Genomic DNA, 19,209 nt, shown 5'->3' with positions numbered 1-19,209 from the left:
ACACTATTACACACACACTATTACACACTATTACACACACACACTATTACACACACACTATTACACACACACACACTATTACACACACACACACTATTACACACACACACACTATTACACACACTATTACACACACTTATTACACACACACACTATTACACACACACTATTACACACACACTATTACACACTATTACACACACACACTATTACACACTATTACACACACACTATTACACACACACTATTACACACACACACACACTATTACACACACTATTACAAACACTTATTACACACACACACACACACTATTACACACACACTATTACACACACACTATTACACACACACTATTAAACACACACACACTATTACACACACACTATTACACACACACACACACACTTATTACACACACACACACTATTACACACACACTATTACACACACACTATTACACACACACACTATTACACACACACACTATTACGCACACACACTATTACACACACACACACACTATTACACACACACACACTACTACACACACTATTACACACACACACTATTACACACACACTATTACACACACACTATTACACGCACACTATTACACACACTATTACACACACACTATTACACACTATTACACACATACTATTACACACTATTACACACACACACACACACACTATTACACACACAAACACACACACACTCTATTACACACACACTATTACACACACACACACACTATTACACACACACTATTACACACACACCCTATTACACACACTATTACACACACACTAGTACACACACACACACAGACACACACACTATTACACACACAGACACACACTATTACACACATACATTATTACACACACACACACACACTATTACACACACACTGGTACACACACACACAGACACACACTATTACACACACACACTATTACACACACACACACACTATTACACACACACTATTACACACACTATTACACACACACTAGTACACACACACACACACAGACACACACTATTACACACTATTACACACACACACTATTACACACACACTATTACACACACACACACTATTACACACACACACACTATTACACACACACACACACTATTACACACACTATTACACACACTTATTACACACACACACTATTACACACACACTATTACACACACACTATTACACACTATTACACACACACACTATTACACACTATTACACACACACTATTACACACACACTATTACACACACACACACACACTATTACACACACTATTACAAACACTTATTACACACACACACACACTATTACACACACTATTACACACACACTATTACACACTATTACACACACACTATTACACACTATTACACACACACTATTACACTCACACTATTACACACACACTATTACACACACACACACACTTATTACACACACACACACACTATTACACACACACTATTACACACACACTATTACACACACACTATTACACACACACTATTACACACACAATATTACACACACACACACACACTATTACACACACACACTATTACACACACACACACACTATTACACACATACACACACTATTACACACACACTATTACACACACACACACACACACACACTATTACACACACACACGCTATTACACACACACACACTATTACACACACACACACTATTACACACACACTATTACACACACACACACACTATTACACACACACACACACTATTACACACACACACTATTACACACACTATTACATACACACTATTACACACACACACTATTACACACACACTTATTACACACACACACACACACACACACACACACACACACTATTACACACACAGACACACACACACTCTATTACACACACACTATTACACACACACACTATTACACACACACACACCACACACACACACACACATTATTACACACACACACACACTATTACACACACACTATTACACACACACACTATTACACACACACTTATTACACACACACACACACACTATTACACACACAGACACACACACACTCTATTACACACACACACTATTACACACACACACTATTACACACACACACTATTACACACACACACTATTACACACACATTATTACACACACACTATTACAAACACACACTATTACACACACACTATTACACACACTATTACACACACACTAGTACACACACACACAGACACACACACTATTACAGACACAGACACACACTATTACACACACACACACTATTACACACACACTATTACACACACACACTATTACACACACAAACTATTACACACACACTATTACACACACACTATTACACACACACACACTATTACACACACACACTATTACACACACACTATTACACACACACTATTACACACACTATTACACACACACGCTATTACACACACACTATTACACACACACTATTACACACACACACTATTACACACACTATTACACACACACACTATTACACACACACACTATTACACACACACTATTACACACACACACACACACTATTACACACACTATTACACACACTTATTACACACACACTATTACACACACACTATTACACACTATTACACACACACTATTACACACTATTGCACACACACTATTACACACACACTATTACACACACACTATTACACACACACACACACTATTACACACACACACACTATTACACACACACAGACTATTACACACACTATTACACACACTATTACACACACACACACACTATTACACACACACACTATTACACACACACACACTATTACACACACACACACACACACACACTATTACACACACACATGCTATTACACACACACACTATTACACACACACACACACTATTACACACACACTATTACACACACACACACACTATTACACACACACACTATTACACACACACACTATTACACACACACACACACACTATTACATACACACTATTACACACACACACTATTACACACACACTTATTACACACACACACACACACACACTATTACACACACAGACACACACACACACTCTATTACACACACACTATTACACACACACACTATTACACACACACACACACACACTATTACACACACACACATTATTACACACACACACACTATTACACACACACTATTACACACACACACTATTACACACACACTTATTACACACACACACACACACACACACACACTATTACACACACAGACACACACACACTCTATTACACACACACTATTACACACACACACTATTACACACACACACTATTACACACACTATTACACACACATTATTACACACACACTATTACAAACACACACTATTACACACACACTATTACACACACTATTACACACACACTAGTACACACACACACACACACACAGACACACACACTATTACAGACACAGACACACACTATTACACACACACACTATTACACACACACACACACTATTACACACAAACTATTACACACATACTAGTACACACACACACACACTATTACACACACACACACACACACACACACACACTATTACACACACACACACTATTACACACACACTGTTACACACACACTATTACACACACACACTATTACACACACACACACTATTACACACACACTATTACACACACACCCACACACTATTACACACACACTATTACACACACACACTATTACACACACACACTATTACACACACACTATTACACACACACTATTACACACACACACTATTACACACACACACACTATTACACACACACTATTACACACACACGCTATTACACACACACACTATTACACACACACTATTACACACACACACACACACACACTATTACACACACACACTATTACATGTACCACTTTGTAGCTGGTCGTGTACCACTTTTTATTTTATTTTTTTTCACCTTTATTTAACCAGGTAGGCTAGTTGAGAACAAGTTCTCATTTGCAACTGCGACCTGGCCAAGATAAAGCTTAGCAGTGTGAGCAGACAACACAGAGTTACACATGGAGTAAACAATTAACAAGTCAATAACACAGTACAAAAAAGGCGAGTCTATATACATTATGTGCAAAAGGCATGAGGAGGTAGGCGAATAATTACAACTTTGCAGATTAGCACTGGAGTGATAAATGATCAGATGGTCATGTACAGGTAGAGATACTGGTGTGCAAAAGAGCAGAAAAGTAAATAAATAAAAACAGTGTGGGGATGAGGTAGGTGAAAATGGGTGGGTCATTTACCAATAGACTATGTACAGCTGCAGCGATCGGTTAGCTGCTCAGATAGCACATGTTTGAAGTTGGTGAGGGAGATAAAAGTCTCCAACTTCAGGGATTTTTGCAATTCGTTCCAGTCACAGGCAGCAGAATACTGGAACGAAAGGCGGCCAAATGAGGTGTTGGCTTTTGGGATGATCAGTGAGATACACCTGCTGGAGCGCATGCTACGGATGGGTGTTGCCATCGTGACCAGTGAACTGAGATAAGGCGGAGCTTTACCTAGCATGGACTTGTAGATGACCTGGAGCCAGTGGGTCTGGCGACGAATATGTAGCGAGGGCCAGCCGACTAGAGCATACAAGTCGCAGTGGTGGGTGGTATAAGGTGCTTTAGTGACAAAACGGATGGCACTGTGATAAACTGCATCCAGTTTGCTGAGTAGAGTGTTGGAGGCAATTTTGTAGATGACATCGCCGAAGTCGAGGATCGGTAGGATAGTCAGTTTTACTAGGGTAAGTTTGGCGGCGTGAGTAAAGGAGGCTTTGTTGCAGAATAGAAAGCCGACTCTTGATTTGATTTTCGATTGGAGATGTTTGATATGAGTCTGGAAGGAGAGTTTACAGTCTAGCCAGACACCTAGGTACTTATAGGTGTCCACATATTCAAGGTTGGAACCATCCAGGGTGGTGATACTCGTCGGGCATGCGGGTGCAGGCAGCGATCGGTTGAAAAGCATGCATTTGGTTTTACTAGCGTTTAAGAGCAGTTGGAGGCCACGGAAGGAGTGTTGTATGGCATTGAGGCTCGTTTGGAGGTTAGATAGCACTTTGCAACTGGTCATGTACCACTTTGCAGCTGGTCATGTACTACTTTACAGCTGGTCATGTACTACTTTACAGCTGGTCATGTACTACTTTACAGCTGGTTGAGTACTACTTTACAGCTGGTCATGTACTACTTTACAGCTGGTCGTGTACTACTTTACAGCTGGTCATGTACTACTTTACAGGTGGTCGTGTACTACTTTACAGCTGGTTGTGTACTACTTTACAGCTGGTCATGTACTACTTTACAGCTGGTCGTGTACTACTTTACAGATGGTTGTGTACTACTTTACAGCTGGTCGTGTACTACTTTACAGCTGGTCATGTACTACTTTACAGCTGGTCATGTACTACTTTACAGCTGGTCATGTACTACTTTGCAGCTGGTCATGTATCACTTTGCAGCTGTACTACTTTGCAGCTGGCCATGTACTACTTTGCAGCTGGTCATGTACTACTATGCAGCTGGTCATGTACTACTTTGCAGCTGGCCATGTACTACTTTACAGCTGGTCATGTACTACTATGCAGCTGGTCGTGTACTACTTTGCAGCTGGCCATGTACTACTATGCAGCTGGTCATGTACTACTTTGCAGCTGGCCATGTACTACTTTACAGCTGGTCATGTACTACTATGCAGCTGGTCGTGTGCTACTTTACAGCTGGTCATGTACTACTATGCAGCTGGTCGTGTGCTACTTTGCAGCTGGTCGTGTGCTACTATGCAGCTGGTCATGTACTACTATGCAGCTGGTCGTGTACTACTATGCAGCTGGCCATGTACTACTTTACAGCTGGTCGTGTACTACTATGCAGCTGGTCGTGTGCTACTATGCAGCTGGTCGTGTACTACTATGCAGCTGGTCGTGTACTACTTTACAGCTGGTCGTGTGCTACTATGCAGCTGGTCATGTACTACTTTACAGCTGGTCGTGTACTACTATGCAGCTGGTCATGTACTACTATGCAGCTGGTCATGTACTACTATGCAGCTGGTCGTGTGCTACTTTGCAGACTATGGATGCACGAGGAGGTTTATTGTATCCGATGCTTTACTCTGTCCTGGATGAGATCTAGAACTATTGTTATTGTTGTATGGTGCGGTAAACTCATAAACAGAATATATGTGCATCCAGACTGTTGTCTTAGTGTGTGTGGAGTTTGAATCATGTTTATTTGGGTATACACTGTCTGTATTTAGTGCCAGTTCAGGGTAGTAGTTTGGGAATGGGTGGGTGTTTAAAATGACACTTTGTATTTCTATGTGGATGTTTGTTTGTGTCTGGGTGGTGTGTCTCAGGCCACCCCATAGAGCTGTGTCTGGGTGCTGTGTGTCAGGCCACCCCAGAGAGCTGTGTCTGGATGGTGTGTCTCATGCCACCCCAGAGAGCTGTGTCTGGGTGGTGTGTCTCAGACCACCCCAGAGAGCTGTGTCTGGGTGGTGTGTCTCAGGCCACCGCAGAGGGCTGTGTCTGGATGGTGTGTCTCAGACCACCCCAGAGAGCTGTGTCTGGATCAAATCAAATCAAATTTATTTATATAGCCCTTCGTACATCAGCTGATATCTCAAAGTGCTGTACAGAAACCCAGCCTAAAACCCCAAACAGCAAGCAATGCAGGTGTAGAAGCACGGTGGTTAGGAAAAACTCCCTAGAAAGGCCAAAACCTAGGAAGAAACCTAGAGAGGAACCAGGCTATGTGGTGTGGCCAGTCCTCTTCTGGCTGTGCCGGGTAGAGATTATAACAGAACATGGCCAAGATGTTCAAATGTTCATAAATGACCAGCATGGTCGAATAATAATAAGGTAGAACAGTTGAAACTGGAGCAGCAGCATGGCCAGGTGGACTGGGGACAGCAAGGAGTCATCATGTCAGGTAGTCCTGGGGCATGGTCCTAGGGCTCAGGTCCTCCGAGAGAGAGAAGGAGAGAATTAGAGAACGCACACTTAGATTCACACAGGACACCGAATTGGACAGGAGAAATACTCCAGATATAACAAACTGACCCCAGCCCCCCGACAAATAAACTACTGCAGCATAAATACTGGAGGCTGAGACAGGATGGGTCAGGAGACACTGTGGCCCCACCCGAGGACACCCCCGGACAGGGCCAAACAGGAAGGATATAGTGTCTCATGCCACCCCAGAGAGCTGTGTCTGGATGGTGTGTCTCATGCCACCCCAGAGAGCCGTGTCTGGGTGGTGTGTCTCAGACCACCCCAGAGAGCTGTGTCTGGGTGGTGTGTCTCAGACCACCCCAGAGAGCTGTGTCTGGGTGGTGTGTCTCAGACCACCCCAGAGAGCTGTGTCTCAGGCCACCCCAGAGAGCTGTGTCTGGGTGATGTGTCCCTGCACATTGTTGTTTACCTATTTTGACTTGATCCCTGTGTGTGTGTGCGTGCGTGTGTGCGTGTGTGTGTGTGTGCGTGCTTGTGCGTGTTTGTGAGCATGCATCCATGTGTGTGTGTGTGTGTGTGTGCCTGCGTTCGTACGTGCCTGTGCCTGCGTGCGTGTATGTGTTTCAGGCTACCCCTGCAGGGAGCTGACAGAGGAAGAGAAGCAGCAGATCCTCAAATCAGAGGAGTTCCTCAGTTTCTTTGACTGCAGCATCAGAGTGATGGAGAGAGCCCTGGCCCAGGACTCAGACATATTCTTTGACTACAGTGGACGAGACCTGGATGACAAGGAGGGGTGCGAAATTGGAATTTGTGTGGTGTGTGTGTGTGTGTGTGTGTGTGTGTGTGTGTGTGTGTGTGTGTGTGTGTGTGTGTGTGTGTGTGTGTGTGTGTGTGTGTGTGTGTGTGTGTGTGTGTGTGTGTGTGTGTGTGTGTGTGTGTGTGTGTGTGTGTCTGTTGTGATGTCTGTAGAGGGACCATGGTTTCTGTAATCATGTGTATGGAGCTGATAATGGCCTCATGGAGTAATGCCTTTGGTGTCAATCAGGACTTGACCTCTTTGTTCTTCAAACACATTCCCTCCTCATGATGTCATCGTCCTCTCAGAACCCCCATTTGACCTCACATACAATGACATCACCCAGTGACCTCTGACCCCTGTTTCTATTGGCCACAGGGACTTACAAGGCGGCTCCAGTCTGGCCCTCAGTAGGCTATTCTATGACGAGCACTGGTCCAAACATCGAGTCATTACCTGTCTGGACTGGTCCCCTCAGGTAAGGACCAGGGTGAAGTTTCCCCTTAGGTATAGATCTAGGACCAGCTTCCCCTCCTGCAATGCTAACCTTAACAATTAGTGGGGGGAAAGCAAAACTGACCCAGGATCAGCATTTAGGTGCAACTTTACCCACACTGTTGTGTGTGTGTGTTTTGGGAGGGAAGGAGTGCATGTTTGTGAGTGTATGTGTCATCACTGTACTCTCCATCTTCTTCCTCATCCTCCTCTCCCTCCTCTCCATCCTCTTCCCCTGATCCTCTTTTATGCTTCAATTTTCCCTCTCATTCCTGTTTCCTCTTTCTTTTCTTCCTATCCTCGATCTCTCCATTTTATTTGATCTTGTCCTCTCACCCCCCCCTCCTCTTCCTCCCCAGTACCCAGAGCTGTTGGTGGCGTCCTACAACAACAACGAGGATGCTCCTCACGAGCCTGACGGTGTAGCTCTGGTCTGGAACATGAAGTTTAACAAGAACACACCTGAGTATGTCTTCCACTGCCAGGTAAAATCAGTCCCAGGTACACCTCTATCAGATCAGTTGGACCGTATTCAAAAAGTATCTCAGAGTGCTGATCTACAATCAGTTTAGCCCTTTAGATCATAATTCAATGAAGAGAGGGGACCTGATCCTAGATCAGCGCTCCTTCTCTGGGATGCTTTAAAAATACGGTCTTTGATCTATATAACATTTAACTGTTCCCAATGTGTTATACCGATATTGCATTTATGTGACTTATATATCTATATCACAGTACTTTAATTTACCAACAGCTCTGATGTATTATTGTGTGTCGGGCACTGTCTCAACAGAGCCAAAATAAAAAAATATTCATAGCATATGTTCTTTTAACAAAAAAAGTGACTCTATTTCCCTACAGTTGATTAATGTTTTAATTGGCAGCCTGATACAAGTGGATGTGGGTAGAGATACAATATTCTAAGGCTGCATCCCAAAAGGCACCCTTTTCATTAAATAATGCACTACTTTGACCAGGGCCCATAGGGATCTGGTCAGAAGTAGTGCAGTATGTAGGGAATGATAGGGTGCAATTTGGGATGCTACCTTAGACTAGTAGGTAATGTCTATGGAATGCATCACTCCACCGCTTCAACAATGACGACACCAGAGATGAAAAATGAGGAGTAAAGTGATATTTAATGAAAGCAGTGAGTTCCTCAGGGGTTCCTGGGGTTTGGCCTACTTGAGCAGAACATGATATTACGGAACATGTTCTGCCCGCTCCCATTGGTGTACAAAATGCCTCTGGTTGGTTGTGACGTTGTGTGTGTGTTTTTGGTTTTACAATCCAAGTGGTAACCAGAAGTCCTCACAAGGATAGTAAAACAAGAACAATTCTGACAAGTGGGGACGTTTCAACGCTCCCCACAAGGAAAAAGGCTATTTTAAGTTTAGGGGTTTGGTTTCGGATTACAATAAGGTTTAAGGTTAAGATTAGGGTTAGGAGTTGGGGTTAGGGGTTGGGGTTATGGAAAAAAGGATTTTAAATAGGAATCGATTGTTTGGTCCCCTCAAGGATGGTAAAAGAAACGTGTGTGTACATTTGCGCGTATGTGTGTGTATTCACGTGCAAATCCGTGTGTGTCTGTGTGTCTATGTGTGTCTGTGTGTGTCCTTGTGTGTCCTTGTGTGTCCGTGTTTGTGAGGGAGTGATGGGGAGCCTGGGAGGCAACTGAGGGCTGGGGGTGAGATTTAGAGGGACTGTCCACGAGAGAGAGAGAGGGGGGGGGGGAATTATAGAAACTTCTGCGTAATAAAAAGATGTGGCCTACCACTTCCTAATCCAGGAGGCCACATGTGTTAGCCCACCCACGTGGATCTTCCAATCACATGTGCTGCTTGACTCTGTTTCCTACGCCCAGAGTCTACCTCATAAACACACACACACGCACAGTATAAACTTATATACAAACAGTACATTGAAATAGTCACACACACACACACACTGAGTTATAGACATACACACAGAGTCACAGGCTCACACACAGAGTCACACAAACACACTAACACACACTCATGCAAAGCCATACGCACATGTACAGCCACCCACTCCCACACTGCAGACCAATATATGCAATTTAGTAGAGGCCTTAATAGATTTGAATAGATAATAGATGCAATAATAGATTTTAAACAACACCATTATCCACCAGCTTTATTTGGCTACTATTATTAATGTATGTTCTGAAGTGCATGTAGTCTGGTGTAGATATTACAGTGTTACAGCATGTAGTCTGGTGTAGATATTACAGTGTTACAGTATGTAGTCTGGTGTAGATATTACAGTGTTACAGTATGTAGTCTGGTGTAGATATTACAGTGTTACAGTATGTAGTCTGGTGTAGATATTACAGTGTTACAGTATGTAGTCTGGAGTAGATATTACAGTGTTACAGTATGTAGTCTGGTGTAGATATTACAGTGTTACAGTATGTAGTCTGGTGTAGATATTACAGTGTTACAGCATGTAGTCTGGTGTAGATATTACAGTGTTACAGTATGTAGTCTGGTGTAGATATTACAGTGTTACAGTATGTAGTCTGGTGTACTACAACATAATGATGTCCATATTGTAGTCTGGAAGCTGGGTTACTATAACATAATGATGTCCATATTGTCATCTGGAAGCTGGGTTACTATAACATAATGATGTCCATATTGTCATCTGGAAGCTGGGTTACTATAACATAATGATGTCCATATTGTCATCTGGAAGCTGGGTTACTATAACATAATGATGTCCGTATTGTCATCTGAAAGCTGGGTGACTATAACATAATGATGTCCATATTGTCATCTGGAAGCTGGGTTACTATAACATAATGATGTCCATATTGTCATCTGGAAGCTGGGTTACTATAACATAATGATGTCCATATTGTCATCTGGAAGCTGGGTTACTATAACATAATGATGTCCATATTGTCATCTGGAAGCTGGGTTACTATAACATAATGATGTCCATATTGTAGTCTGGAAGCTGGGTTACTATAACATAATGATGTCCATATTGTAGTCTGGAAGCTGGGTTACTATAACATAATGATGTCCATATTGTCATCTGGAAGCTGGGTTACTATAACATAATGATGTCCATATTGTCATCTGGAAGCTGGGTTACTATAACATAATGATGTCCATATTGTAGTCTGGAAGCTGGGTTACTATAACATAATGATGTCCATATTGTCATCTGGAAGCTGGGTTACTATAACATAATGATGTCCATATTGTCATCTGGAAGCTGGGTTACTATAACATAATGATGTCCGTATTGTCATCTGAAAGCTGGGTGACTATAACATAATGATGTCCATATTGTCATCTGGAAGCTGGGTTACTATAACATAATGATGTCCATATTGTCATCTGGAAGCTGGGTTACTATAACATAATGATGTCCATATTGTCATCTGGAAGCTGGGTTACTATAACATAATGATGTCCATATTGTCATCTGGAAGCTGGGTTACTATAACATAATGATGTCCATATTGTAGTCTGGAAGCTGGGTTACTATAACATAATGATGTCCATATTGTAGTCTGGAAGCTGGGTTACTATAACATAATGATGTCCATATTGTCATCTGGAAGCTGGGTTACTACAACATAATGATGTCCATATTGTCATCTGGAAGCTGGGTTACTATAACATAATGATGTCCGTATTGTCATCTGAAAGCTGGGTGACTATAACATAATGATGTCCATATTGTCATCTGGAAGCTGGGTTACTATAACATAATGATGTCCATATTGTAGTCTGGAAGCTGGGTTACTATAACATAATGATGTCCATATTGTCATCTGGAAGCTGGGTTACTATAACATAATGATGTCCATATTGTCATCTGGAAGCTGGGTGACTATAACATAATGATGTCCATACTGTAGTCTGGAAGCTGGGTTACTATAACATAATGGTGTCCATATTGTCATCTGGAAGCTGGGTGACTATAACATAATGGTGTCCATATTGTCATCTGGAAGCTGGGTTACTATAACATAATGGTGTCCATATTGTCATCTGGAAGCTGGGTGACTATAACATAATGGTGTCCATATTGTCATCTGGAAGCTGGGTTACTATAACATAATGATGTCCATATTGTCATCTGGAAGCTGGGTTACTATAACATAATGATGTCCATATTGTAGTCTGGAAGCTGGGTTACTATAACATAATGATGTCCATATTGTAGTCTGGAAGCTGGGTTACTATAACATAATGATGTCCATATTGTCATCTGGAAGCTGGGTTACTATAACATAATGATGTCCATATTGTCATCTGGAAGCTGGGTTACTATAACATAATGATGTCCATATTGTCATCTGGAAGCTGGGTTACTATAACATAATGGTGTCCATATTGTCATCTGGAAGCTGGGTTACTATAACATAATGATGTCCATATTGTCATCTGGAAGCTGGGTTACTATAACATAATGATGTCCATATTGTCATCTGGAAGCTGGGTTACTATAACATAATGATGTCCATATTGTCATCTGGAAGCTGGGTTACTATAACATAATGATATGTGTAAATTGTCACTGTGATAAAACAGGAGACATTTGGCATTGGAAGCTGTGTGAGAAGCATAGAAATGTCCAACCATACATAAAGTTAATGTCATTACAGTTCAACCTTTTACAACTTAACAGTTTGTTCCTCACCCTGATTGTCATATAGATAAGAACTGATGATACAGTAATTCTCTGATTCACACTCACATGCACGCACGCACACACACCACACACATACACTCACATGCACAAAGGCACGCACACACACACACACCACACACCACTTCTCCCATGAGAGGGGTCTATTTGAGTGACTGAGTGGTGCTGCTGGGAAGATGTGTGGTGTATGAAATGATAGGGGGGGGGGCAGAAATGAAAACCTAAATGGCACCTCCCAGGCACCTCCCAGGCTTTCTTGTGTCAGTCAGTATGAGTGTGTCCAGGGGCGGCTGTGCCATGCCCTTTCATGAGAGAAATAAATAAATAAAAGACAGAGCGAAAAGGAGTCAATCTCCAATCGCTTGGCATGGGCCTCCCTCGCTTTTCTAGCTGGAGAGGGATGAAAGGAGGCAGAAGTGATCAGGGGAGAAGAGAGATTGTTTTTCACTCCGGGATCTATTACAAACAGAGGTGCTCCTTTCTAGTTATCCGTGGATCAGATGGATCTTAATGTGCGAGCATGTTCAGCCGTTTAACCCCCAAAACCACAGGCCCCCTTTCTTTTCTCTCTCTTCTCTCTCTTCTCTCTCGCATACACTCATCCTCTGTCGGCCTCTCTTCAATCACACACGCTTAGGTATGTTAGGGCTCTGTTAGGGCTCTGCCAGGGCTCTGTTATGGCTCTGCCAGGGGTCTGTTAGGGCTCTGCTAGGGCTCTGCAAGGGCTCTGTTAGGGCTCTGCCAGGGCTCTGTTAGGGCTCTGTTAGGGCTCTGCTAGGGTTCTGTTAGGGCTCTGCCAGGGCTCTGTTAGGGCTCTGTTAGGGCTCTGCCAGGGCTCTGTTAGGGCTCTGTTAGGGCTCTGTTGTGGCTCTGTTAGGGCTCTGCCAGGGCCCTGTTAGGGCTCTGCAAGGGCTCTGTTAGGGCTCTGCCAGGGCTCTGTTAGGGCTCTGCAAGGGCTCTGTTGTGGCTCTGTTAGGGCTCTGCTAGGGCTCTGCTAGGGTTCTGTTAGGGCTCTGCCAGGGCTCTTCTAGGGTTCTGTTAGGGCTCTGCTTGGGCTCTGCCAGGGCTCTGTTAGGGCTCTGCAAGGGCTCTGTTGTGGCTCTGTTAGGGCTCTGCTAGGGCTCTGCCAGGGCTCTGCTAGGGCTCTGTTAGGGCTCTGCTAGGGCTCTGCCAGGGTTCTGTTAGGGCTCTGCTATGGCTATGTTAGGGCTCTGCCAGGGCTCTGCTAGGGTTCTGTTAGGGCTCTGCTAGGGCTCTGTTAGGGCTCTGCCAGGGCTCTGCTAGGGCTTTGCCAGGGCTCTGTTAGGGCTCTACCAGGGCTCTGTTAGGGCTCTGCCAGGGCTCTCCTTGGGTAACATTTCTAAAAACCTGTTCTTATGGGGTATTATGTGTAGATTGATCAAGCAAAAATTATTTAAGCAATTTTAGAATAAGGCTGTAACGTAACAAAATGTGGAAAAAGTCAAGGGGTCTGAATACTTTCCGAATGCACTGTATATTCGGGTGGTTGAAATTATGTTCAATTTCATATTTCAGAGAGTGAAATGGTGTGTTTGAATCATCGTCATTGTTTCAACGTCATGCCATCAGCCTAAATATGGTGGTATATTGAAATAAAATGTCAAGCCATAGTCCAACGATTTCTGCCTAACAGTGACTCCTACTGCTGTACGAGGGGTAATGCACTTCATTGAGAAGGAGTCTACCATTCAGATGCCTACAGTACCTCTACTTTATGTTTAGCTTTTTTTTTAAACAAGCTGTGTTTGATTCAGTTGAGCTATCATGTCAACACATTTAGACATCTATCAGCTCCCATATTCATTTGTGTAGGCTACCTAAATAACATTCAAGAGTTGAAAGGAACTCCTCAAACTTTTCTTTCGCAGTCTGTACAGTATGTGAGGTTGAGTTTATGTAGGCTACATTGACATCTGATTTTCCCAAAGGACACCATCCCCACTGGGCAAAATCTGGTTGAATAAACATTGTCTACATGCAATTAAAAACTAATAATAATAATTTGATTATGTTGAATCGACGTGGAAAACTGAATGGATTTGCAAAAAGTTATCAACTGATTGGAATTTAAACTTTTAACCTAAATCTAAGGGCATGGTGAATTTTTGGGGTTGATTTGACGTTAAATTCGCATGAAAAACTAGACGTTTGTCACGCCCTGGTCGAAATATATTATGTTTATTCTTCATTTATTCGGTCAGGCCAGGGTGTGACATGGGTTATTGTGGTGTGTTTTTGTCTTGGGGTTTTGTGGGATGTCTAGCGTTAGTCTATGGCTGCCTGAGGCGGTTCTCAATCAGAGTCAGGTGATTATCGTTGTCTCTGATTGGGAACCATATTTAGGCAGCCATATTCTTTGTGTGTTTCGTGGGTGATTGTCCTTAGTGTCCTTGTTCCTGTCTCTGTGTTGGTTTACACTAGTATAGGCTGTTTCGGTTTTCGTTACGTTCTTTTGTTTTTGTAGTATTTGTATGGATTCGTGTTTACGTTTGTTCATTAAACATGGATCGCAATCTCCACGCTGCATTTTGGTCCGACTCTCCTTCACCGCATGAAAACCGTTACAACGTTGAAATGGTCATTATAATTTGTCCATGGTGGATTGGATTTTTGGAAGTTTAGAAGTAGTTACCATTAGCTCTATGAATACGATGCCAAATTCATTGTATTAAAAATAAACTTCTACCTTTGGATATTGCCATTACTTTCAACCAGTGTGTGCCCAGCAGAGTATGTAAGTGGAGCGGAGCTGTAGTGGGGCGAGGAGTGGAGCGTGCCCAACTGGAACGTGGAGCGAGTTTCCTAAAGGTTGGAGCATCTGCCTTCTTGCCCCCTCCAATTTCACTCCAGTAGTGCTCCAGAAGCACTCACTTCATCAGCTCAGGGCGTGCCCCGTCCTCATATGCATCTGTTGGCTACTTGTGTACTGCTATAGCCCTTGCTTTAGCTACTGTTATGGAGTTCACAAAATATTTTCATAAAGAAAGTGATAAAACACACAGGTGCCAAATCAAGGAGACTTACAAAGATCAGGACCAAAACCAAGAGAGGGAGGGTGGTGATGTAATGTCCACAACTAAAATATCTGAAAAGACATATTCTGAAAGCATGACGGTGTACAATCTACATCCACATGCTAACAGAAAGGAATGAGGTGGGGAACGAGCAAAGTGTGTCAAATCAGATTTAGTTCATTGTCATTCTATTATTTATACAATAGGTCATCATTGATTTTGGCCCAATAGGCCTGGCATATTACCTCTGTCAAGGAGCTTTCCATTTGATAGGGTTATTTTACCTCAAATCTTTTAGGCCTACCTACAATTGTTTTATATGCATCCCTACCCAGCCTGGCAAGAATGGCCCGAAGGGTATTTAGAATGCCCATTGGCTCCGCAAGCGCTGAGAGGGTATTCTCCACTTCTGGCCTGCTTTCCAGGCACCATTGCATCAACCTGAAGCCACAGACCCTGACCAAATTCATGTTTCTAAAAATGATTTCCAAGGCTCTGTAGACTAAGCCTAATAAACCATTTTTCATTACATTTGTATTTAATTCTATGTACGTCACAGCCTGTATGTGCAAATTGTGGATTATATAATGATTTAATATAACGAAGTGCTAGGCACTTAATGTCCCTGCCAGCCTAGTGTGTCGCACTTGCAAATGCTTCACAAAGTATTTCTTTGTAGGCTATAGTCTTAAAATAATTGAAATAATATAGCTTAAATAATTAATTTTCATTGATTCTTAGGCTCCCTGTCTGGCTCCTGACCTATTAGAGTGTTTATATGCTGTTTAATACGACATGTAGACTATTTGTGTAAGGGTTTTCCTCCTCTTCGTCTGAAGAGGAGGTGTAGCAAGGATCGGACCAAGATGCGGCGTGGTAAGTGTCCATGGTTGTTTATTTAAAAACATAAACTGAAAACTATGAATACAAAAACAATAAACGTGAACAAACCGAAACAGTACCATGTGGCAACAAACACAGACACGGAAACAAACACCCACAAACAAACAGTGAAACCCAGACTACCTCAGTATGATTCTCAATCAGAGACAACTAACGACACCAGCCTCTGTTTGAGAACCATACTAGGCCGAAACATAGAAATCCCCAAATCATAGAAAAACAAACATAGACTGCCCACCCCAACTCACGCCCTGACCATACTAAATAACGACAAAACAAAGGAAATAAAGGTCAGAACGTGACAATTTGAAATGATGAGCACTTCTTACATTCACCTTTTCATGTTGTTTATTAAAGTACTTTTCATTCAAACATATGGTTTGGCTTCGATATTTCATAACCAAATGTTAGGTCCAGGTAGTCACAACAATAGATGGGTGTTGGTTCAATTGTGATTTTAATGAATGGAGGATTTCTGACCGCTCAACTCTGCTCACATACTTTGCTGCCCAGTGGGTTGTGTGTTGGTTTGTAGATGGGGTGGGGACTAAGATTGAATTATATGGGGAGGAGGGGTTATTAGTGAGGTTTGGGGGTCACTGGGGCTACATTGTGAGGGGGTTGATGTGAATGATACTGGGGAGGTAGGCATTCTGTCCTCTTCTCACAGCCCTGCCGGTGGACCCGTCATTGGCCCAAACCCTGTGTGCTCAAGTAACATCACACAACCCGCTCAAGTGGGCTGGGTCACGCCACATCATTGGCACGCCCCAAAAACCTCACTCGCACCCCTCAACCGCCCGCACCCCCGCTGGCACTGTCAGCTCCCATCCCACTCAGCCATATTTTTATTAATATCTCTCAGTTTCTCTTACACACCATGGCTCTCTGTGACCTGATCCCCGTGCCAGAGGGTTGGGAAAGCAGGCCTTGTTTAGAGGGAGGGGGGGGGGGGAGCAGGGGAGAGAGAGGGGGGGAGGTGTGCTGAGGAATGAGAGAGGGGAGGGAGCGGGAGAGAGAGAGAGAGGGGTGGGGGGGAGAGAGGTGTGCTGAGGAATGAGAGAAGGGAGGGAGCGGGAGAGAGAGAGAGAGGGGTGGGGGGGAGAGTGAGAGAGGGGAGGGAGAAAGAGAGGGGAAGGAGAGGAAAAGAGAGAGAGAAAGAGGGAGGAGAGAGGGGGAAGAGAGAGAGAGAGGGAGGAGAGGGGGGAAAGAGAGGAGAGAGGGGGAGAGAGAGAGGAGGGAGAGGGGGCAACAGACAGAGAAAGAAGGAGGAGGGAAAGAGGGAGGAGAGGGGGGGAGAAGAGGTATTCATAGGGTTTCTGGAGAGATTCCCACTCCAAATTATAGTGGCGGATGAAGTTGCATTTGCTCATAAAGCTTACTGGAGAAATCCTATAAAAGCCACTGTTAGCTTTGTGAGAGGAAGGTCAAAGACCCTGTGTCTGTGAGGGTTTTATAATAGACTTGTATAATAACACATTCTTTCAACAGCTAGCTAGAGATTCTACCTCCATTATGGTGCAGTGGTCTTGTTCCCTGAATTCTTTACTGTTCAGATTCTGATGGGTATGGCAACGCTAGGTAGATTAACATTTTAAGACTTAGCAGTCTATCATTGTGTCAAAGCCATTTTTTTCTAATCATACTTTATCAATTCAATAGGAATTCTCACTTTAATCATCTTTATTTTTTATATTTGTTATATTTTGGTATCAATTTATGGCACTTCTCCTATGGCAATATGATTAAGGTCACTCTCACTGAAAAGAGAGAAGAACAAGAGGATGAAAGAGAGAGATGGAAAGGAAAGAAAGAGAGAGGGGCCGAGAGAAGGAGAGAAAGGCTGCTTGTATTCACAAAGCCTCATTTTCTTTATCTGATGAAACAGAGATATGCTATTCCACTGGCTGTGCCAGAGACCACAGAGTGACAAAATCTGTGGGGTGTCGTAAAAAAGAGAGAGCGAGGGATGCCAAGGGAAGAGGGTTCAGTCCATCTGGTCCTCATAAGTCCTGCTGAAAACCAGATGACTGTGGTGGTGCAGCGAGAGGAGGAGAGGAGAATATACTGTCTTGTTACTAAGTCATCCACCCCCTCTCCTCTTCCTCCCTCCCATCCCAACCCAAACTCCAGGAGCATTTTTTTTACCCGAGAAAGAGGGAGGCAACCGAGGAGGGAGTGTTCGTTCCTCTCTTCCATAA

The 19,209-nt window shown here is 43.1% G+C and overlaps 1 protein-coding gene across 4 annotated transcripts in view; it reads left to right on the top strand.

Annotated features, from left to right (window-relative positions):
• Positions 1-19,209, top strand: part of LOC135549647 (cytoplasmic dynein 1 intermediate chain 1-like) — a 135,404-nt gene that overhangs the window by 65,972 nt on the left and 50,223 nt on the right. For all 4 annotated transcript variants that reach the window (XM_064979811.1, XM_064979809.1, XM_064979810.1 and 1 more), the window contains 3 exons: positions 7,715-7,880; positions 8,262-8,361; positions 8,738-8,863. In XM_064979811.1, the coding sequence (XP_064835883.1) occupies positions 7,715-7,880; positions 8,262-8,361; positions 8,738-8,863 (392 nt within the window). The remainder of the gene's footprint in view (positions 1-7,714; positions 7,881-8,261; positions 8,362-8,737; positions 8,864-19,209) is intronic.

The sequence above is a fragment of the Oncorhynchus masou genome, chromosome 12 (assembly GCF_036934945.1).
Source record: "Oncorhynchus masou masou isolate Uvic2021 chromosome 12, UVic_Omas_1.1, whole genome shotgun sequence".
Taxonomy (NCBI): domain Eukaryota; kingdom Metazoa; phylum Chordata; class Actinopteri; order Salmoniformes; family Salmonidae; genus Oncorhynchus; species Oncorhynchus masou.
Note: the sequence above shows the minus strand (reverse complement) of the source record. Positions and strands in the feature narration are given on the sequence as shown.